General features: G+C 38.4%; 1 protein-coding gene and 1 long non-coding RNA gene across 4 annotated transcripts in view; both read right to left on the bottom strand.

The window, feature by feature from the left end:
* Positions 1–236: 236 nt before the first annotated feature.
* LOC101684277 lies at positions 237–3045 on the bottom strand. The gene is made up of 3 exons (XR_006604223.1): positions 2986–3045; positions 2454–2632; positions 237–660 (listed from the first exon to the last, which is right to left on the bottom strand). It is a non-coding gene; the product is annotated as an uncharacterized LOC101684277 (long non-coding RNA).
* A 3458-nt stretch (positions 3046–6503) lies between these two features.
* The window catches only part of FOLH1B (folate hydrolase 1B), a 60599-nt gene continuing 42781 nt past the window's right edge, over positions 6504–24321 (bottom strand). For 2 of the 3 annotated variants that reach the window (XM_045071384.1, XM_045071385.1), the window contains exons 13-19: positions 19954–20021; positions 18018–18109; positions 16318–16408; positions 12797–13061; positions 12441–12522; positions 9006–9098; positions 6504–7426 (exon numbers count right to left, since the gene is read on the bottom strand). In XM_045071384.1, coding sequence (XP_044927319.1) covers positions 7237–7426; positions 9006–9098; positions 12441–12522; positions 12797–13061; positions 16318–16408; positions 18018–18109; positions 19954–20021 — 881 coding nt within the window. In that variant the 3' untranslated portion in view covers positions 6504–7236. Of the gene's footprint in view, positions 7427–9005; positions 9158–12440; positions 12523–12796; positions 13062–16317; positions 16409–18017; positions 18110–19953; positions 20022–24321 lie in introns of those variants that run through there. The other variant, XM_045071386.1, reaches the window with a different exon arrangement.

Raw genomic sequence — 24321 nt, 5'->3', positions numbered from 1 at the left:
TAATCCTTTATTTTCCCAAGAAGCACTCAAAAGCGCACCTGGTTTCACAGCGAGGAGCTCTCTCTCTCTTCTCTCTCTCTCTTCCCATCGGTCTGTCTCTCAATACATATGAAAGCAACCTTACCAGTCAATTCCAATTTTTTGGCTGATTTTCTTAATAACATTATCTTTCATTGAATCACAAAATTGAAAAAAAAAAAAGGTAACCAAAAGATTAGCAAAAATTAACAATATGATTGAGAAAAACTTTCTATATTATGGGTTACAATGATTTAATGAAACATCCTTTCATTATGTAGCATTTTATAAGCATATTACAAGCAGCAAAAATATGCGTGCACAGTTGTGTTGGGAGAGTGGAGGAAAACTGCTGTCCCTATGGCGTTCACAGACCTTTGCATGAAGAGCACAAATCCTCTTTCAATGACAGAAGTGAAACTCAGAACCTGCCAAGGAGCTCTGGAGGCATGTCTCCAGACACAGAAGGGGGTTCTCCAGTTCCACTTCTGTGAAGGCTTTCTGGATAACCTGTCACCATCAAGGGGATCAGGGGTTAGTGTTGTGTGTTCCACATGAATATGCTGATTGAAGCTGGTCCCACCTCCAAGGAGAGGGCAGAGATAAGGCTGGCACTTTGAATAAAGCCTCCAGGAAGAAAGCCTACAAGGGAAGAAAAGCAACAGTAACCAGAAGCAAGGCAATCTCATTTTATACACCTCACTTTGCTCACCTTCCAGTTGCTGCTTCTCCTCAGGGACCTTCCCTCCCTGGCCTGTTTCTGTCAGCCCCCACCACCCAGAACTGACGCTCTGAATCTCTACCTAGACTGTCTAGGCTCAGAAAGAGGAGGATTTGAGCGGGAGAGGACAAAAGAAGCTTCCCTTCCCAGCTGTGCCATGTTTCCATCCTGAGAAAGGACCCTCGTCAGAGATTAGCCTCCAGACTGCATTCACCTAAGAAGAGCGTCTGAATCACTGGCAAGGTTTGTTAGAGCACAGACCACTGCGCCTCCATTACAGAGATCCTTGATCAGTAGCTCTGGGGTGCAGCTGGAGGGTTTGCCCATCTAAGAAGCTCTAAGACGCTGGGGCTGGTCCTAATGCCTGGACCATCCTCTGAGAACCTCTGCCTTAGGCCACTGTTTGTGAACAATGATGCTTTTAAGTTGTACTCTGGAAAGCATGTGGATGGAAGTTCAGGTTGCAGACTTGCTGCTGTGGCTTTCTGTGACATGTGGTGGGAGAAGGGAGTGGTGGGAAATGCAGGTCCTTCTGTCCCCGCAGCCCCAGTGCCTTGGGAGGGGGGTCAGGATGGCTCTGATGCAGCACCCTTGGCAAAGGCATTCTGCACTTTCTTAAAATATTAACATTAATTGATCAGAGAACCCAGAAACTCCACTCCTAGGTGTACCCAAGAGAACTAAAAAACATATGTCTGTACAAAGACCTGAACTCAAATATTTATAATAGCATTATTTTTGACAGTTAAAAATGGGAGCCCTCAGATTAACAATAGCTCTTCATAATGTGATTCTGCAAAAACAAAACAACAACAAAAAAACCTAAAACAAACAAAAAAATACTGTAAAAAATTATTTTGGCTGGTTTTACAGAAATGATTCTGTTGATAATATGTACATATTTAGTCACATTTTCTATTTTATGAATAACATATGCCCTTATTAAAAACTGGTAATACAAAAAAGAACCAGCCCTGGTAAAATATTTATCACCTGAAATCTATTCCTAGCTGCTAACAGTTGAATATACTGAATAAGTGTATAATTTTTATATAACAGCAAATGATTTAGCTTACATCTGACCATAGCTCCAGTCACTTCCATTTTTGCTTTTTTTTTTTTTTTAAAGATTTTTATTTATTTATTTGACAGAGATCACTAGTAGGCAGAAAGACAGGAAGGGAAACAGGCTCCCTGATGAGCAGAAAGCCCGATATGGGGCTTGATCCCAGGACGCTGGGATCATGACCTGAGCCGAAGGCAGAGGCTTTAGCCCACTGAGCCACCCAGGTGCCCCCAATTTTTGCTTTTTTTAAATGTCATTCTTTTTATCTGTTAAGCAACGGACTCACTGGGAGACTGAATCACATTTCAGTTTTCCACTACAATTCACTCTTCATCTTGCAAATAATACTATAAGGAAATACTCAGTTCTGAAAGGTTTTTGTGGTCAAATAAAGCACTTATTTCTGAAAATAATTATAATAATGAGCAAAAGGGGAATGAGTACCCATACGATCCCAACAAAAAGTAATCATGTATCTAGAGTCTCTCTCCTAATAAAGCAGGTGTAGGGATGGAAATATATTTTTGGAAACAAATGATGTAAGTTTAAGAGAATATAAATTTGAGCTGAGAGTAAGAATTTCCATGCAGCTGAATGTCCAGTGCGTTGATACAACAGTCCTCATTTTTAGCTGGAGGAGTTCCTTACCTGGCTTATGGCACTTTTTTCTTAAGAGTTCTCTCTCACGACCCATTCTGGCTGTATTTTCCTGGAGTTACTGACAAATCCCCTTTCAGGTCTCTCTGTACGATGCTGTTCCTCATGGAGACATGGAGGAATCTTCTAAAACCAGCTCTGATTGCTTCTCTCCTTAAATTCACGTAATCCTGCCAGGACATTGGGTTACTCAGAATATAACCCTATCTTTTTTAAATTTATTTTTTATTTATTTTCAGCATAACAGTATTCATCATTTTTGCACCACACCCAGTGCTCCATGCAATCCATGCCCTCTATAATACCCACCACCTGGTACCCCGACCTCCAACCCCCCACCCCTTCAAAACCCTCAGATTGTTTTTCAGAGTCCATAGTCTCTCATGGTTCACCTCCCCTTCCAATTTCCCCCACCTCCCTTCTCCTGTCTATCTCCCCTTGTCCTCCATGCTATTTGTTATGCTCCACAAATAAGTGAAACCATATGATAATTGACTCTCTCTGCTTGACTTACTTCACTCACCATAATCTCTTCCAGTCCCGTCCATGTTGCTACAAAAGTTGGGTATTCATCCTTTCTGATGGAGGCATAATACTCCGTAGTGTATATGGACCACATCTTCCTTATCCATTAGTCCGTTGAAGGGCACCTTGGTTCTTTCCATAGTTTGGCAACCGTGGCCATTGCTGCTATAAACATTAGGGTACAGATGGCCCTTCTTTTCACTACATAACCCTATTTTTATCTCTTCGACCGAACCTCGCTGATTCTCTTTCTCACCACAGGTCAATCTGTTACACCTAGGGCTTAACCTTGTCAATTCCCAGAGCTCTCAGAACTTTATTTCTCCCTCCCTGCTCCTTCTCTGTACCAGGATCAAAATTCTTTTATCCAACCAATTTCTCCCACGTAATGAGTTCCTGATGAAGTGCACACCAAGATCCTCCCTGACAAGTGAATTCCTGACTCCTCTCTTCCAACTCATATTTGGAAAGTAGTCCCGCTGGTGCTCAGGAGGTGGGTTTGGAACGATATGGGCTGGACTGCAATCCATTATTTACCCCTGCTTCTGAGATCTGGGGCATCCTCTGTTCTCATGCCCACTCCCTGCTCCTCCTTTCCTCTTCCCTGCTTTACTGTTCAGACTCTAATACATCATATATTTCACTTATTTAATGTGCACTATATGCCTTCTCTGAATTAGACTGCTGGTTGTATAACAAAGGGATACTGTTTGTCTTGTTTGCTACTGCATTTCCATTAACTAGAGTACACACAATATAGATACAAATACATGTGACATAGCTGTCCCTCCCCCCTGCTGGTACTCACAAGCAGTCTCTCTCTCTTTTAATAAAATGAACAAAAAAAGGACGCCTGGGTGGCTCAGTTGGTTAAGCAGCTGCCTTCAGCTCAGGTCATGATCCCAGCATCCTGGGATCGAGTCCCACATCGGGCTCCTTGCTCCGCAGGGAGCCTGCTTCTCCCTCTGACTCTGCCTTCCACTCTATCTGCCTATGCTTGCTCTCGCTCGCTCTCAGGGAGCCTGCTTCTCCCTCTGACTCTGCCTTCCACTCTATCTGCCTATGCTTGCTCTCGCTCGCTCTCTCTCTGACAAATAAATTAAAAAAAAAAAAAATCTTAAAAAAAAAAAAATGAACAAAAAATAAATAAGGGAAAGTGTTTCAATCAACACTTACTATGTTGAATCATCTACCAAAAGAATGTCTTGATACAATCTGTGACTGAATAATTGCATCACTTTAGTAAACATTTCTTGTGTCATCTTCATAATATTGTAATGCAAATAATGTGATTGAAATTCTGGTTTCTTAAATCACCCAGCTGGAGCTTGAATTATTTCAGTGTATTGTTATTTTTAATCTTATATCCTTTGGAGTATGCATTGCTTTGTAATTTTGGCTGCCATGTGTTTTTAGAGTATTAACAAATCACTTAATTAAAACACACATCCACAAGATATCATGCACTAAACTTAAATTTATCAATATCTTCCTTTGTATAATGTGTTAATTATTATAGTGTTTTATTTTAAAATTATTTTAAATTTATTTAAAATTATTTTATTTTAAAATTATTCTCTAAATTGTAGACTTTTCAAGTTATTAAGTTATTCAGCTATTGAAAGTTGCATATTGCCTCTTGATGCGCTGAGAACATTTTAAGATCAAGGTGAATAATAAATAGGGGCCTAGAGAATGGGCTAAAACAAGTGCTGCAGAACCACCCAGCAGTTAGGGAGGCCATAAGAACCTGGGTAGGTGAGGAGGACTGCAAACACATTTAGAGAAGGAACCAGGGTGCCTGGGTGGCTCAGCTGGTTAAATGTCTGCTTTGGGCTCTGGTCATGATCCCAGAGTCCTGGGATCTAGTTCTGCCCAAGGCTTCTTGCTCAGCAGGGAGCCTGCTTCTCCCTCTGCCCCTCTCCTGCTTGTGCTCTCTCTCTCTGACATTTAAGACAAAAATAGAAAAAGAACCAGAGCCCCGAGTGTGGTGGGAATAGTGCAGAGGAAGGACGTTCCAATCTGTAGTCCCCAGCTTGGCCCCTCATCCCCCCCACTACACACACACATACACACCTGATAACACAGCAGGTCAGCAGGTGAGATTCCAGATTCCTTTCCTGGCTGCTGCAGAAAGGAGGTGCCAGGGCTAAAAGACCCAGCGGGGCCTTCCTTGGCTTCTGGTTCCAAAAGCACCACAGCAAATTCTCCTGCTCTTGGTTTTGGTGCGGATGCTTCAAGGATTGTCCTGCTACACCTCCTGTCCCGAGTTTGAGATCCCTCTGCCCTAAACTGAGGGCTGACAGGACACCTGGAGATGACTGAGAAGCTGTTGGGAGCTGGAACTATGGCTGAAGAGTCTGAGGACAGTTGGCAGTGTTTGAGGCTAGTGCACAAATAGCCCCAGTTTAACAAATAATGTTGATCTAGATCATTCTATTCTTATTGAATTCTTGTAGGATAACCTTCACTGTTTTCTCCTAGATATCTAATGGGACTGATAATGCTGCAGCTAATTTTTATTTGGCATGAAAACTTGACCCCCAAAAAGGATTTGAATTTATTAGTGAGAAAATTAATGTTTGGTTGTTTAATAAGAGCTTATTTCTCCAAACTATTTTGAAAATACAATAGGAAATAGTAGAATTTTTTTTTTAAACAAAAGATTATGTGGCCTGAGTCACATTACTCCTATGTTTCTCAGGATTGGCTGTCCAGGATAGAGTGTCAAAATATTATTAAATATGTTTGTATTTTTTGTCTTTTTTATTTTTTATTTAGACACACAATTTCACTGTTTTCATTACTGCCTGCAGTGTCCCCATCCTCCAGTGCCCCCATCCCGCAGGGTCCTCGTTTTGCAGTGCCTCCATCCGGCAGTGCCCATGTCCTCCAGTGCCCGTGTCCTGCAGTGCCCGTGTCCTGCAGTGCCCCCATCCTGCAGGGGCCCTATCCTGCAGTGCCCCTGTCTTGCAGTGCAGGCTGCTGGGATAGCGCTTGCTTCTTGTAGTTCATGGTGGCCAGAACTCAGTAGCCGGGAGCTATTTCTAACACTGCCGTTGGTTGGTTTGGTGGTAGAGAGCCTCTAGAGGCAAGGCAATTCCTCTGAATCAGCTTCCCACGGTGGCCTAGAGTCCAGGGTTCTGGGGAGTTTTTTTGCACTTTGCTAGCAAAGCACCACGGTGCCTTCTCTGCTGTTTAGTAAGGCCCATGGTGCAAGGAAAATCCTTCACTGGCCACTTCATCTCACTCCTAGGGATGGTGACTGCTCCTTGGACCTGCTATAAAGGTTCTTGTTACCTTTAACTAGATAGTATCTTATTACTGCAATGCTACTATGACTAATCATTCTCTATATTAACTTTCCCTGCTTATGTTGCCATATGGTTTCTCTGTCTTAACTGGACCCTGACTGATAAATGTTATGTTCATGCAAATGAATTGCTCCACATCAGTGACCTGAACTCCAGCCCCAAACACCTTCAAAGGTGAGTGAAAAAATCAAGTGTTAGAAAATAGATACACAGTATGATTTTATTTACAATTTAAAAACCAAACAACCCCACACACACACATAAAGAATATAGCCACGTGTGGAATAATGATAAATAACAGAAAAGGTTCATGTAAGATTCAAGAAAGTGAGTATCTCTGGCAGAAGAGGAAGGCACACTCATCAGTGGTAGATGGGACATTCAGAGATATGGGTAACATTCCTTCCCTTAATCTGGTTATTTGTGGGAGGCAGATCTACAAATCTTCATTTCTTTATTATTTTTTACTGTACATACATTACATATACCCTTTGGTAGAAATAAGATATTTGATATTTTAAGAAAAGTAATTATCCTTTATAGCACAGAGTGATTATGTTTACCAGCAGTGTGATTAGACTAGTGTAGCTCAACTAGTTGGTTAAGATAGTGATCTCTCAGCCCTGGGTGACCAATAGGGCCAATTCCCTGTGCAGAATTAGCCTCGATTCCCCTCTACTGCCACACAAGAGTTTTAATACAGCAGATGTTTGCCTTAATTTTAACTCTTAGTTCAAATTCAGAATATCCTTCTATAATTATAGAATAAAAATTGTCCATCTTTCATTTTTGATTCATAGGGAGAAGAATGCTAGTATGTGTGTGTGTGTGTGTGTTAACTTTATATTTTAGTTAATTTTTTAGAATATGCCTTTTATGATTCTTTCTGAGCGACAGACCACACCTAGTCAGTATGGGTTCTCTGAAGAACCACCTCAGGCCACTTCCCTCAGAGTCCCGGCTGCAGCCTGCACCGTAAAGGCTGCGATGGAGATTTGCCTCTTCACCTCTCCCCAGGCCTTGGACGGATCCACTCTGTTTTCAATATCAAACAGAGCATCATAAATCCCTGGGAATGATTCCCCTGCATACTTGTTGTGGCTGCTGGGAGCATAGATGACGTGCCTGTTGATAAAAACAGTTGGCTGTTTTTGGACAGTTGCTGTCCAAACGATACACACAAGAGAAAAACAGGAGCGCTCTACAAATCCTGGACTGCAGAATTCTAATCTCACGATTTGAACAAGTCACTTGTCAGCTAAACTGCCAAGTTTAATCATCTCCAAAGTCCAGTCTAGGAAGTATATGTTTTGACTTTAAACAGAGGACTTCACATTGTTCAGAGCAACAAAAATAGCATTAATAGTCTCAATAGCTTGTCACCTACTATATAGATTGTGCTTGTGATTAAATGATTTGCCTATAACTTTTCTATTCCTTAAAAATAAATGCTAGAGGGGTTCCTGGGTGGCTGAGTCGGTTAAGCCTCTGACTCTTGGTTTCAGCTCAGGTCATGATCTCAGGGTCTTGGGGTCCAGTCCGTCATCAGGCTCCCTGCTCAGTGGGGCGTCTGCTCCTCTGCCTCTCTCTCTCTCTCTCCTTCTGTTCCTCCCCACTTGCACATGCACGTGTATCCTCTCTCTCTCTCTAAAATACATAAATAAATCTTAAAAAAAAAAAAACCTCTACAAAGTTGATACTAGCATTTCAAAGAGGAGGAAACTGAGATCTGAGAGATGAAGTGATTAGTCTCAATCTACATTGCAAGTAAGTACTGACTTTTCACTGTCCCACGTCACCCCCGGAAATGTAGGCCAGCGGTGATGATCAAAGTCCTATTTGTGACCTGCCTACCTACTACTGTGTTTTTTTTCTCTTTAAAAAAGGAGACACACTAACATGTGAGAATGCCTAGCTTAAAGCATGAATAATCATGAAAAACAGCTTTGAAAGTGTAACACGATCTGGGTAGAAGGTGATATTTTATTGAAGGACATATGTCAGTCATGTCAAAGCACATGAAGGGAAGGGTAAGTTCCCAAGCAAAGAGGTGAAGAAGGAAAGAAGCACACTTGTGCTGCCACTGGGAGACAGTCACCATGTCTGGTGATTCCCTTACTCCTAATTCTGATCCTTTGATAATTCATAAACAAAAAGACAGGGCCATTTCTCACTAGTCACTGATAGAATCTATTCTCCAATTCTTAGCAAGATCGATCTAATGTTCATCACTGATGTTTATCAGAAATATTTAGAATTGTCAAAAATTAGAAAAAAAATCTGCACATTAGGAGAATGAGTATGTAAATACACATTTTATACATTTTACATATATTTATTATGTCTTATGTGTATACATACATAAAGACAAATATATATAAAATGAGAGGGGGCTAAAGTTATATAAACCAAATATAAACATGATTTTATAACTAACTGACAGAACTGGTTTTTTTTTATTTTCTACTTGTGACTTTGTTGATCTTCTAAGTTTCCAACAATGAACATATGTTCTTTTATAATAAGAAGTAAACAATATATTAAAAAGTATGCAGCAATCACATTACATTATATGAATAATATATCATTTCCTACATATATTTTGAAATTCCTATTTGCTTACAAGAAATCAACTATATTTTTTCCACAGTACAAAAAATAAGAAAAAAAATAATATAATCAAATGTCATATTTGTATCCTTACCTATAGAAAGGCCTGTCTGGTAATCCTAAAGGATCAATAAATGCTCGTTCCAAAAACATCAGTTGATCATTCATAATTCTCAATAATATGGGGCTAAGCAACAAAACAAATACAGTTGTCACTTCTTGAGAAAACATGCACCACACTGCAAACTGAAAATTCACAACAATATTAAATGTGTCTTAAATCTCTATGATATACAAATTAAGAACAATAGTCTAACAGTTACCTTTTTAAAACCTTATAGAATACTATTCTGCTGAGGCTTATAAAACCACATGAAGTTATAGTGGTTGAAAAGGACAACAGTAATTCTTATTTATTTTGAAATAATAATTAATTGGCAATAGTTTTTAAATATAAGCAAGATTTTTTTTATCTTAGGAATCCTAATAATCTACTCAAAGCAGTCATTCGATATTGAATGGGACAGTCTATTAATGGTTAGTAGGGTTCCTGGAAAATTATGCATATTTACCAAATGATAGCCAATGTTTTATTATTATTTTACTATTATTAAAGCCAAATGTCCTAGTATATCATAATCCATTCCTATAAGGCACTTTGCCAGAGAGAGGAAAGATCATAGTTTTTAAAGACAGAAAATCAACTTTATGGTGTTTGGAATCTCCTTAAGATTTATTGCTTATTGTTGATATTTTTTTAACCCACACAAAAATTTGAAAAGAACTGTAAAGTGCAAGGGAAAAAAATCCCATGTTCACTCCAGGATGACAGGGTTATTATACTAATTGGTCTACTTTGAATTTTTCTCTATATTTCAAAGTGTTCACAATCTTAAATATTTTTTGTTTACTTCACATTTTATAGTAAATATCTTATATTTCCTTTATAGTCAACTCTTTCAATGCTTATGAAATGTTCAAATTAGTGGACATTTAATTTTTTAGTACTTTCTCTCCTCTTAGGTATTGATTGCTTTAAATTATTTGATATATTTTTAATAAACTTCCTATTTATTATTATTATTTTTTTATTTTTAAAGATTTTATTTATTTATTTGACACAGAGAAAGCGCATAAGCAGAAGGAGAGGCAGAGGGAGGAGGAGAAACAGGCTCCCTTCTTAGCAGGGAGCCCCACCTGGGGCTTGAACCCAGGACCCTGAGATAATGACCTGAGCCAAAGGCAGATATTTAACTGACTGAGCCACCCAGGCATCTCTATTTATTTATTTGTTTCTTTGTTTATAGAAAGAACATGAGCTGGCAGGGGGGGGGGGAAGGACAGAGGGAGTAGGACAGAGAGAATCTTAAGCAGGCTCCATGCCTAACATGGAGCCTGATGTGGGGCTCCATCTCACGACCCTGAGATCATGACCTGAGCTGAAGTCAAGAGTCATATGTTTAACCAAGTGAGCCACCCAGGAGTCCCTTGAATTGTTTGGTGTTATAATTTGTATCTTTCTCTGAGAAACTCTTTTTCCTTTCCAAACTTGAAATTCTTTCCTGAAGAAAAGTTCTGAGAAATGGAAATACAATGGCAAAGTCTAAGAACTCTGTAAATAGCTCTTGAAACTTTAACAGTATTATTTATGCTTTTCAAAAAGGTTTTTTTTTTTTCAAAAAGGTTTTTATTTTTTGTTTTTATTTTTTTTTTCCAAAAGGTTTTTAAAACAATTCACAACACTACCAGAAAAGAACAAGAGCATCTGCTCCAGGATGCCATCTGGTGCAATGGGTTCAACCAGGTTTTAAATCATTATTAAGCTGAAACAAAAATAGTTATTTTGAAAATGGTATAACTTTTTTTTTACTTGTATTTTTTAATCAGTAGAGAATTTGAATGTTTTTTTTGTGTGTGTGTCTGTCTGTATAGGCAGTGTCTTCTTTTTGAGTTGTCTTGTCCATTGCCAACATTTTCAACTTTGTTCTTTTGTAGTTTCTTTTTAAAAAAAAATATTTTATTTATTTATCTATTTGACAGACAGAGAGCACAAGTAGGCAGAGAGGCAGGCAGAGAGAGGGAAGCAGGCTTCCCACTGAGCAGAGAGCCCAATGCCAGGCACAATCCCTGGACCCTGAAATCATGACCGGAGCTGAAGGCAGAGTCTTAACCCACTAAGCCACCCAGGTGCCCCTCTTTTGTATTTTCTTAACCAATTTTCAAAAAATATTTTTTATGATGTTCATATTACTCCCTTTCCATATTTGCTGGAAAAGAGGTTTCCCAGCCTTCTATCTTTGCTTTTGATGATTAACTTTCATATTCTGAACCATTTCAGCGTTTTCAAACCTGATTGCCTTTTCATTTCCCTGTTGCTTCTAAACTTAGAATTTCACTTCCAGGAAATTTCAACTTTTAATAAAGAATTTTTCTACAACCATTGCTTATGTTTGCATGCAATGTGAAGTGAAATTTAGAACTCCCTTTTTTATCAGTTGCTGAGAGCTTAAACAACATTACTGTTGAATATATTTTTCTTCCTCCATTAATTGTTGATATGTCCTTCATTACAAAATACCTATTTCTTACCCAAATGCATTATTATATGTCACTCATCTATTTCTGGACTGATTGCTCTTATCTTTCAATGTATTTTTGCATCAGTCCCCAAGGACTTCATATTTGTGTCATCATAATAGGCTTAATACACAGTCAATGTTTATTCTCAAAATTCTACTTTAAAAAAATTTCCCTAATATTGTCTCATTATTTTTCTCCCATCTGAAAGTTCTATTCCAATTATATTTATTTTGGTGATTTCACACAGAATTAATGCTAAATGCTTAATATTGGAAGAAAACTGACTTCTCAATACTTGTTCTAGAGAAAGAATTTTACCAGGTAGAAGTGGAAATGAGGAACTCTGGAGGTAATGACATTAAGAAGAGGAAGAAAAGAAAGTATGTTCTGGAAATAAGAGAAGTTGGTTGAAGTATGATGGATAGACACTGAAAGAACATGAGATGAGGCTAGAAAAAGCTGGGGTCACACAGTGGAGGACCTTCAATGCTAAGGTGGGAATTTTGTAACTAAACAGCTATTATTAAGGAGCTGCTGGAATTTCTCAGCACACGGCTGCCACTCAGAAAGTTAGAGATGGGGGAGCCTGGGTGGCTCCGTGGGTTAAAGCCTCTACCTTCAGCTCAGGTCATGATTTCAGGGTCCTGGGATCAAGCCCCGCATCTGGCTCCCTGCTCAGCTTGGAGTCTGCTTGCCCCTCTCTCTCTGCCTGCCTCTCTGCCTACTTGTGATCTCTGTCAAATAAATAAACAAAATCTTAAAAAAAAAAAAAAAAGAAAGTTAGAGATGGGTCTTGCTGAGATATGGCAGCCCTGTACAGGATGCCTTAAGGTGGAGAGACAGAAAGGAACAAAACACTTCCCAAAGATATTTCAGCAACAAAGATGTCAATTAGTATCTCTTTCTCATTGTATCTGTTCTAGCCATAAGTTAAAAATGTGGAACATACTTGTTTTTGTCCAAGTCTTGAAGTCTCTCATTGAACTTAGAAGCAATTTCTGTAAAGTTCTTCACGGCAGAGAAAAGTGCATCTGAAATAGAAATCGGGGCTTAGGGGCATTGTCCTATGGCTTATGCAAAGGGGACAGTATGGGAAGCAGTTTGTTCTCTTCTGTACTTTACAAGGTTCTTATATTTATATATTACAAGAGGGGCATCAGTGAAATGGCAAATACATTTATAGATGTAAACAATGTATCTGATCTCACAGACTGGCAATAAGTAACACATGGACTAAGGTCGGTCACTACATTTTAAAGATTAATTGAAAGACAGAGATGTTTTGAGGGAGGAGGTATAGCTTACCAAAGGACACACGGTATGTGTTCATTTCTTGTGGATGTTTCATTGAAATATTGTAGATTTTGTCAGCATACTTTCTCAAAACAATAGCATAATCTCGACAGTCAAATGGGAGCACTATGGAATTGGCTAGTTCAAATACCATCCCTCCTCGAACCTGTGCCACAGCGAGGTGGTACTTAAAAGTTGGATCATAAAATTTTTCCACCAACTCATATGTTTCATAGACACTGTGATACAATGGATAGCTCCTGAATTTGCTTGTTGCCTAAAAAAGAAAAGGAAAATGAGCCACACAAAAGAACACAAAAACCAAACTATATCTCTTAAAAAATAGCTTATAATAAGATGCATAGTACCATATTTACTATTAATATTAGTAAAACTGTTTTGGCCAGTAATGAATAAAGAAATGTATTTAAGAACCTTAATAATACACTTACTAAAGGGTCATATTATATATATATATATATATATATATATATATATATATAATATATATATTATGCATAATTCATATTTTAATATGAAAATATATCCCAGATGTGTAATTAAAAAATATATGTATACAACATAAATGATAGAATAAAATTATCTGGAAAGACCAAATGGTCTTGTCTTCAAGGATATAGGAGATGTGAAAACATTTCTGAAACAAAGACAAGATAATGTTGCATTTCAGTCTAAATAATTTAAGAAGATCGGGAATTGCTAGAGGCGATGGTATATAAGCATTATACAGCATTATATATGGTAGAGCTGCAAAATGCTAATGACTGAAATTCCACGAATGGATGATTTTCTGACAAGTAGCCCGTGGAAGTGAAGAGTCCCCCCAGTGAGGAGAAATGTAGTGGATCCAGAATCTCCCAAAGGAGAGAGAAGGAATGCTCAGATATATATCAGACACCAAGAACATAAACAAAAGGCCTGAGGCAAGGACTTTTCAAACTTTGAATTGCTGATTTATGTATTTTGTCTTATTTAGTTGTTTTTTTTTAATTTTTTTAAAAAATTTAAAAAATTAAATTAAATTAAAAAAATTAATTTAAAAAGTTTTTTAAAAAATCTTTTTTTAGGGGCGCCTGGGTTGCTCAGTGGTTTAAGCCTCTGCCTTCAGCTCAGGTCATGATCTCAGGGTCCTGGGATCAAGCCCCACATCGGGCTCTCTGCTCAGCAGGAAGCCTGCTTCCCCCTCTCTCTCTGCCTGCCTCTCTGCCTACTTGTGATCTCTATCAAATAAATAAATAAAAATATTTTTTAAAAAAATCTTTTTTTAAATTGACATAAAAGAACACTTTATTTAGCAGTGTGTTGAAGAGGCTAGGATTCTAAAATTAGACAGCTGGAGTTTGAATCCAGCCCGTAGGACCTATTACCAAATAACTTTAACTGGTTATTAACCCAAAGATTATTAGCTTTTCTTTAGTATTCTCGTGAGTAAAACGTAGTTAATATTAACATCTAGCCTCAACCCAAACCCATCTAACCCTGCCTAACTTCCTACCCCAGTGGCAGGATTAAAGATTTCCTGTCTGGAGAGAATAACTAGTCCGAGAGAAAAGATCGATAGATTCTATAGAGCTATAGTTGTTGCCTCCCCATAAAGCACTGAGAATAGGCATTCTTGATCACTCTTCTCTGAAGCTTCCCATTTGACAGCTGCCACCCTTGCATACATGGCTTCAGTCAGTTTCTCATGGACTAATTCCTAAATAAGACAGGTGGCCAAAGATGACCAGGCACTTGAAAACAGCCTTGGACTTGAAAGATATAAACCAAAAACACAAACTAAAATAAAATCAACTTAAGAGTAAGGAGGTACTGCAAGGAGTGGAAGGAAACTTACAGTAATAATAATAATAATAATAATAATAATAATATAAAGATTTCAATAAAAAAGAATGACAGAGTTGAGAAAGATTTTTTTTTTTTAAGATTTTATTTATTTATTTGATGGGCAGAGGTCACAAGTAGGCAGAGAGGCAGGCAGAAAGAAAGGAAGGGAAGCAGGCTCCCTGCTGATCAGAGAGCCCAATGCAGGCCTCGATCTCAGGACCCTGAGATCATAACCTGAGCCAAAGGCAGAGGCTTTAACCCACTGAGCCACCCAGGTGCCCCAAAATATTTCTGATAGTAAAAAAACAAAACAAAACAAAACAAAACAAAAAAAACACAGATAAGAAACAAAAGATAAAAAATAAGCACATCAGAAAATAATCCCCAGATGTTAAACAACTAGTAATAGTTCAAAAAAGTCAAAAGATGGAAGAAGTGATCAAAGGGAAAAACATTCCCTCCAACTGCAGGATGTGGGTTTTCAGACCAAAAGACCCACTCTGTGCCTAGCCCAGTGTAAGGAAAAACAGTGTAACCAAGGCACACACATACAACGAGGACCACATGAAAGATACGAGAATCTTCCTTTTTAAAAAGTCTCTTTTTCAAGAAGTTCCTGAAGGATGTGTTCCAAACATACTAAAGAGTAAACCAGAAAAGAAAGATAAAATATCCAGGAGAGAGAGGATGCAGAAGAGGAGAGAACTGAAGGTACTCTCAGACTTTTCAGTCAAAGAAAACTTCACAGGCAAGAGCTGTGTCACAGGGAAAGAGAACCACCAGAGAACCCAGATGAGCAGGAGAAGAAGAACCCAAGAGGGAAAAAGAAATCTGCCAGATCACCGATATGTTGGAATATACTAAAAAGTTTGTGGTGAGTTAGTTATGGACACATGGAGGGGGAAAAAAAAAAGATAATCCACAAGTATGGTACAACAGTATATTGAGAAAATGCAATGAGGGAAAATATTTGAGAGCTGGGAGAAAAGTTGATATAGAAGCGCAAAAATGCCTATCTTCCCTAATGAGAAGTAAATGGAAGATACATCAAACTGAAAAAGAAATAAATGGCACCAGGAACACAGTATGTGTAAGCATGCATGTAGATATCAGAAGAAACCAATGAAAAAACTGAATAAATGTGAATGTGTTAAACAGAATCAGAGGTGGGACAAGCCCACAAGTAGAATAAAGGACCAGTGTTTTTCATCATACACACTTACAGAACTGTTATGAGCTTTTATGAACTATGTTCTTATGTTACTTTGGTAAACATAAATACTGTAAAATTGTCATTACCACCAGCATGAACAATGGTAGGGAAAAAATCATGAACTATTTATGTGTTCATTGTTCCTTGTGCCATAGAGCATAACTTTGACGTTTACTGACTGGAGATCAAATGGGATAAAAATCCAAATATTTCTAGTGTAAGTAACTGGGTGAAAGGAATGTCACCTAGTGAAACAGAAAATAGATTTAAAGGAATACAAGCAAGTAAGTTCTAAGGCTCAGGACGCCGGATGCGGGCGTTTCCCCGGGTGACAGTAGACCCATCTCAACCACTTCTGCTTCAATTCCTCTATTTCTTAAAGGCTTACGTTGCCTTTTATTAAAATTCAGAATTATTTGTTTAGCTAAAATATATTCATAAGCAATCTTCAAAAACATACTGACAGACTTACCCAGTTTTTAGTGTACCGTGCTCTGCCTGAAGCAATTCCAAGTCTTTGGAAGAACACCTCAAAGTCATTACCAGATCCCAGTTTGCTAATCCTTTTAGGGATAAAATAGATTACCTGAGTAGTTTCTTCAGTGACTAAAATGAAAGCTTAATTAAACTTCATTCTTGCTCTTATAATTTTTCTTTATAAAAATCATATCAGACAAACAACAACAAAAAAATAATTGGGAGGAAAAATTGAGAGAAATAATTGATCACAAAGTATCTACTTCAATAAGACTATTTTGGGTAGTAGTGATCATTGTTCTTTTGGGTTCCTGGACCCAATTCCAACATGTGGAGGGGGATGTGTGGTGTTTCCCGTACCAGTGACAAGCAATCCTCTGGGACACCAGCTGGGTGTCCTCTGATTCAACTCAATTCTGACACTGAAGATAGCACAGATTCCACAGGTGAAGAGCTCAGTCCTACAGGACTGCCTGTCCACCGATTTCAGAACCAACCACAAATCCAGATTGTCATCTGTGTTTCTGACTGACCGGCTGCAGATTGGAGATTCCCAAGTTATGTTCCTTGGGCTCAATTAATTTGCTAGAGCTGTTTCCAGAACCCAGAGAACAATTTTACTTTGTAGATCACCGGTTTATTATAAAAGGATGTAACTCAGGAACAGCCAGAAGGAGGAGGTGCAGAGGGCAATGTGTGGGGAAAGGGCACACAGCTGTCCACACCCTCCCCAGGTGCCCCACTCTGCTCTAAGTTCCATGTATCCCCCAACGTGGAAGCCCTCGGAACCCTGTCTTCTTGGGTTTGAATGCAGGCTTCATTACAAAGACACAATTGATTAAATAATTGGCTACTGAAGACTGATTCAACCTCTGCTTATGGGTGGGACTGAAAGTCCCAACCCTCTAATTATATGGGTGGTTCTCTTGGCCATCAGCCCCCATCCTTAGGTGGGGTCCAAGTGTCACCCTGCTAACATAACGAGAGATACCCTTGTCTCTTTCATCTCTTAGAACATTTTAAAGGTTTTAGGAGCTCTCTGTGCCACTTAAGGGGCTAAAGGTTGAATATATACTTCCTGTTATAAATTATAATATTATAATTGCATAGGTTAATTTTTTTAAAGATTCATTAAGTTGGAAAATATTTTCCCTCAACTTATTTTATCATCTGTATTTGTTATTCATGATAAAGTTAATAGAAGCAGAAATATTTTTAGATAATCCTGATGTAAATCCTACCTTAAAATTTTTTAAATTTTTAAAATTGTTCATACTCTTGATAGGTATATCATCTTATCTATAATCAATCTATGTCTCTGAGATATTTATTCCTTTAACCTTGCCTTGTGTGTGAAGACACACCCAATACTGAAATGATGCCTGTATTATTCTTAGAGAAACCAAAATATTTTTTGACTGTTTGATATTCAGAAAAAGGAAAACGTATCGAGTAACTTAGGTACAGAAATGCGAGGGGAACTTCTTTATAAATTATAACTTTGGACTTATGGAGCATGCTATGTTTTGCCTTCTCAAAAAAGAACCATTTTTAGATGGCCTACAGATTTAACTTCAAAACACATGGCAATATTTTATTTGTGAACCAAAGCATCACCTTCTCTTTGAAAGAAAGCACACTTTCATTTTCAACCCAGTCCTACACTCTATCCAGTAGAAAGTCTTATTTGTTTACCTCGGCATGCCACTGAACTCCGGTGAAGGACTTTTTCCATTCCAGCTCTCATAAAGAGATTTGCCTTCAAAGCCTTCATCGGGGCTTTGGAGCTACAGATTAAAAGTGAAAAAAAAGAAAATACTTATAAATAAGATATTTTAAAATTCAAATGTCCATTAACCAGGGAATAAATAACTAAACTATATTTAGCAAAATGCATGATACACAATTTGCACATTAGCTGTCATGAAGAATTGCAATAATGAGTTTCTGACAATAGAGGAAAATGTTCATGCTACTATATATAAATGTGACTATTATAAAAAATACATGAAGTATATGGAAAAGCAGGCCATATTATTACCAAGCCACTTATGCAAATGAAAGGTCCTATTGTAAGACTTTTTGTCTATTTTTTCTGAATTGAGGGAGGCTGCTCTCAAAAACACGTTTCTTTCCTCTTCTAAAAAAGAAAATGAAAAAAAGCAAGGTGATTAAAAGAAGGTATTTCTTTTAATATTGCTTCTTGACAGTAAGGTTGCTAAAGTCATTAAAACATAATAAAACAAATGCATTAATTTTTATTTAATTAATTGTGTATTTATCGTAATTTTGTTAAATACTGGGCTTGAAATACATTTTCTGGTTTTACAGATGAGAAAACCAAGGAAAAAAATATGACCTATTATGGAGTTCTAGACCAATTCTTAAAATCTAGTGTATAAGATGTTACGCTGAAAACACTCACAAACTAAATTTTAATTAATGTTCCATCAACTACTCACAGGTCATACATTATATGGTATACAATTTTTTATTTTATATTTAATAAAAGTCCTATGTTCTACTTTTCAACAAATTCAATTTTTAAAACCTTTAGAGTACCTATGTCATTTAAGACTTTGTGCAAATGCCAGGGATACGACGCACAATAAGACACATTACATACTCTGTAAGAGTGGGAACTGCAAGTAAAAAATGTGGAATTCAGTGTGCTAGGTGCAAAGGTCTATGGGAACATAAATGAATTTGCATAAGCACAAGGAGAGAGTCAGAACACAGGTTAACAGAAATTATGTTATTAACCTCTTAATTTGTAAAATATGAATAAATAAGTCAACAAAAGAATTTCACTCAAGCTTAGAAGTTGACACCAAATTTTGATATAAGGGACAGCACTGCTCCATTTATGCTAAAAAATGCACATTCAGAACCATGTAGAAATATAGTACTAAAGTTCCCATTTATCAATCAAATCTAAAATGCTATTAATCACTCTCCCCAAACAAAATAGAACAAAACCAACCCCCAAACTGTCAACCATCATGTAATTTCAGAGCTGACCTAGAAGGTGGTGTTTTTGCAATTGTCCCTGGGGGCCACCAAACCAGCCTGAAAAAGAATATAACTGCTGAGCTTCCTTAGCATTTACCTTAAATTACATGAATGGTGCACATTCTCAGAAACACCCTGTCACAGATACATGGTCTCACCTAGCCTCTGCCCCAAACCAACCAGACCCTGGAGTCAGCGGTTGGTGTTTCCACACATACTCCTTCTCAGTCACTTGAAACTTTAACTCTTCCTGTGTCCTGGGCTAATTGATATCAGCACACGAAGGAGTATAAATCAGTTTTAAAGTTAAGGAGTGAAATCACAGGACCAAGTCCCAGTTCAGCCACTGCACGAGTTGTGTGACTCAGGGGCTAATGGTTTTTGATCTTAGTTTTCTCAATTTCTAATGGGGATGGCAGACACAATGCTACCCCAAGGCTGCTCAGGGTAGTTGGGAGAAATGGGGTAACATGTGTAAACCGTTTATTAGATGTAATGTTCTCTGGAGTTTAGTAGATGCAATATTTGCTATGCAAGAGAAAGGACATAATAATCGTACCTCAAGAAAGCATCATTTGTAGAACTCAAACTCTCTAAAATTATACATAATTATTTTTACCTCCTTTGTTAGGTTGTATACCAAGCTGTACATCAGTGGGGTACAGTCAACTCTCAGAGTATAGTTCCCTTAAAGATAAAGAGAGAGAGTTTTTTTTTTTTAATTTCATTTACTTTATTCTTTCATTCAAAGATAAATCCTAACTCTTTAGCCAAAAGGATCTTTTAAAACCTAAGTCCAATAAAACTCTCCAACTTATTATTTAATAAAGGTATCATGCTCATCACAGCCCTCATTTCCAAGCATGAAACAACCCCCACGGCCGCTCCAGATCTTCACCTCCCACTCTGTCTACTCTGTTGCTCAGGGGCTTTGCACATACAGTTCCCTCGGCCTGGAACAGTGTTCTGCACTGATCTGCATGACTCTAGTCTACTGTCATGTTTTCTGAGCGTTTCCTCCAAACATCCTACCTAGAGGAGCATACTTTCTTCTCTTTATCCTAGCCACTCTTTTTTTTTTTTTTTCTGATGGTGCCTTATTTTTCTCATTGGTTATCTCTCAAATATGCTAAATATTTGCCTTTTTCTCTTCCATCTTCCCACCAGACTAGAAGTTCCATGGGAGCAGGTGTTCTCTTTTATTGTGGCCCTATCCCCAGGGCTTAGCACAGAGTCCTAGCCTTTAGCATTGACCCAATAAATATTTGTTGTTAAAACGCATCTATGGGGGTGCCTCGGTGGCTCAGTCAGTAAAGTGTCCCACTCTTGATTTCGGCTCAGGTCATGGTCTCAGGGTCCTGAAATCAATACCTGCATCGGGCTGCATGCTCAGCTTGGAGTCTGCTTGAGATTCTCTCTCTCCCTCTCCCCTAGCCTCTCCCCGCAGCTTAGATGTGTGCACACACACATGCTCTCTTTCTCTCAAATACAATAAACAAAATCTTTTTAAAAAATGTATTTGTAAGGCAGATACTCTCCAGCTACTTCTTAATAAAGAACAGAGACAATGTTCCCATTCCTCAGGAATTCTGACTGATGAGTTTGAGAATCACGTGAACAGCCAGGAGAGGTGCCCCCAAGAAGCTGTGGGAGCACAGGGAGGGGACGCTAAAGCAGGTTGGGGGCCTGGGGAAGGGGAGGTTAAGACAACTTCATCAAGGATCAGCCCGTACAAATACCCAGAAATAAAAATGTACACGATGTACTCAGAGAATGGCCAGCAGTTCTTATCTCAAAACTTCAGATCCATGTATGGGGACAGAAAAAGTTGAGGTTTTAACAGTAAGTAGACACCCCAGCGGAACTGTTCATAGAAACTGAAAGGCTGGTTCTAAAATCCAACTGGAAGAATACATATGTACAGATTTTAGCCACTGCCATTTTAATTTTTTTTTTAATTTTTCATTTTTAAAATATTTTATTTATTTGTCAGAAAGAGACAGAGAGAGAACACAAGCACAGGGAAAGGCAAGCAGAGAGGGAAGCAGACTCCCTGCTGAGCAAGGATCCTGATGGGACACGATCCCAGAACCCTGGGATCATGACCCAAGCTGAAGGCACATGCTCAATGGACAGAGCCACCCAGGCATCCCCAGCCACTGCCATTTTTAAGAGCTAGTAGGAGTGCAAACCAGAGAGTCAGAGAGGAAGTCTGGCAGCAAGTATTACCATGTAATGCACATGTAGCATGATCCAGCCACGATACTGTAGCTCTCCACTCTCCACTTATGTAGAAAAAGGCAAGGTAGGCAAATAAACAAGATATTTACTGCAGCAAATTGAAGCCATCTGACCATCAGCTAGAGAACTGAGACATAAATTACTCTGTTGAAAACACTGTACAAGTTTTTGTTTTCAAGGGATAGATTTATATATACTGTCATGCGAAGTTTTCCATAATATGCTGTTGAATGGCAAAGGAGAAGATGCGGAACCACATAGCATGTAGTACGCAGTACGTAATATGTAATGAAAACCTGTCTAAGGTAGTGAGGGGCAGCAGAATACAGTAGTTAGAAGGATAAAGTTGAACAGCTGGATTTGAGTCTCAGCTCAATCCTTTACTAGCTCTGTGACCTTGGGAAAGTTACTTAATCTCTCTGAATTGGTGGTTTTCTCTTGTATACAAGAGAGATAATAAAGTACTACCTTACAGGATTATTAGATTGAATAAATGTTTCCATGTAAAGCACTTAAGACAGCACCTTCAACACCACTGACGGTTTATAGAGCTAAGTTCTATACGTGAATATCAGTGTGATGGAAATATCCCAAATTTAGGACAGTAGCACCTTTGGAGAGAGGGCGGAGTTTGAAAGTGATATTAGTAAAGGATTTTGCTTTATTTATCAATTTTGCATTTTACCATGAGAAAGCCAATGTATCACTTTTTATTTAAAAAATAAGTATTTAATAAAAATTTAAATATAAAGCAAAGTAAGATATAAATGGCCTAGTCATTGAGTACCATGGTGTCATATGCTCTTGATCCTGAAAATCATGGGGAGACAATGCAGCATTGCAAGGCAGGGAGTGACATCAGCAGCAAATTCCAGTGATTTAAAACTATTAAAAATCAAATCTTAAAAACAGAACTAGCAATAAGGACATTATTCTACTTTTGAAAAATACATGTTTAAGTTCTTACTCTCTTGTAGCAAGAGTGTTTCGTCTGATTATGTGTTTCTAAGTTAGGTAAAAGTGCCAAATACATTAATTTTTGAACTTTTATTCTGGGAGAGGCACAGGTCTTGGAGTTTTGCAAATATTAACAGCTTTTGCCCTGATAAGAGCTTTGGAGATCTCTCAATTTTTAAATTTTTTTTAGTGTTTTTCTTCTTCTTTTAAAAATATTTTATTTATTTATTTGAGAGAGTGAGTGAGCAAGAGAGAGAGAGCACAAGCAGGGGGAGCAGCAGAGGGAGAGGGAGAAGCAGATTCCCCGGTGAGCAGGGAGCCTGACCTGGGGCTCAATCCCAGGACCCTGAGATCATGACCTGAGCTGAAGACAGACGCTCAACTGACTGAGCCACCCAGGCAGCCCAGTAACTCTATCTAGAGGTGAGAAAACTGAGACACGGAAAGTGAGTCACAACCTAAGGTACCATAACTAGGAAGTGGCAGGGCCACAAGGAAGGCGATGCCCTTCCCCGGAACATAAGAGCAGGGCAGGATGACTGAAATGCACTGCGTGAGCTCCCTTCTGGGACAATGTAATTCGGACAGGTGAACGAAGAAGAAATGGACATGACAACATGCCTCTGGCAAAATGCAATGTCTTAATTACTGCTGACATGGAAGATTTACTCCTACACTAAAGGGAAGATTCTGAAAGTCCACCCTGCGTTCACTGACTCATTCACTGGCGGCACCTGGGCAACACGTGTTTCTTTAACAAGACTTTAGGAAGCCACGAGTCATCCACATCCTGTCTGTTCCTCCTGAAGAATACAGCCTAGTAATAGAAGTCTTTTGTAAAGCAAATCGTCGGGTAGCCTCCACAGTGATGAGTGCTGAAGACAGGGCTTCCCTGGAAAAGTTCCAGCTCAGGGGAGGCTGAAAGGGTAAGAATTCAGCAGGTAGAGGGTGCTGGCAGTCATCTGAGTACTGGGATCAGCAGCTGCCCAGGCTGGGAAGGTGCACATGGTCAAGAACAGGAAGATGAGTGGTTGGGAGAGTAGTGGCAAAGGACTGCTTGATCTTGGGAACAGACCCAACAATGTCCTTTCATTCGAATCTCTGCTTATCAAAAGCAAATCCATTCTTAAAGGCCAGTGTCAAGTGCCATTACTCAAGCCTTTCTTGAACTTACTTCTATTCTCTCTTCTGAACACCCAGACCAGTCTGATTATAGCAGTTTTTTAAAACTAATATGATCTTTTAAAAATTTTTATTCATTTATTTGAAAGAGAGAGAGAGACACCTGGACCAAAGTCAGACACTGAGCCAAAGGCAGTGGTTTAACGGAGTGAGCCACCCAGGTGTCTAAATGGCCTTTTCCTTGTACCTGCAGATATTTGAAAGCTAGACTAATTAATCATTCGTGCTGAGCCACAAACTCCTTCGTGCCAGACTGTTCTTCACTAACGTCTGATCCCTTTGAAATACTGGAAAGTGCATTACAGAGAGAAATGCTCAATAACTATTTGTTAAATTGAAAAAAAATTTAAAAAATACTTGGACATCAGTATTTTTTTCCTAAAATCTATATGTATGATATGATAAAAATAGGATTATATTTAAATTATACTTTTTTTGTTACCCCATTCTAAAACCATAGGAATCTGTAGTTCTGTGATTTACTTATTCATTTCACTAGAAATTTTTAGTTCTATGATTTATTTATTCACTTACTAGGTAGTTACGATCCTTACCACAGACAAGGTAATCTGCCAGATGAGGCAAATCAGAGAAGGCTGCTTTCACC

This window comes from Mustela putorius, unplaced genomic scaffold, assembly GCF_011764305.1.
Source record: "Mustela putorius furo isolate JIRA1106 unplaced genomic scaffold, ASM1176430v1.1 tig00003987_pilon_pilon_pilon, whole genome shotgun sequence".
Taxonomy (NCBI): Eukaryota; Metazoa; Chordata; class Mammalia; order Carnivora; family Mustelidae; genus Mustela; species Mustela putorius.
This window is presented reverse-complemented; position numbering and strand designations above follow the sequence as displayed.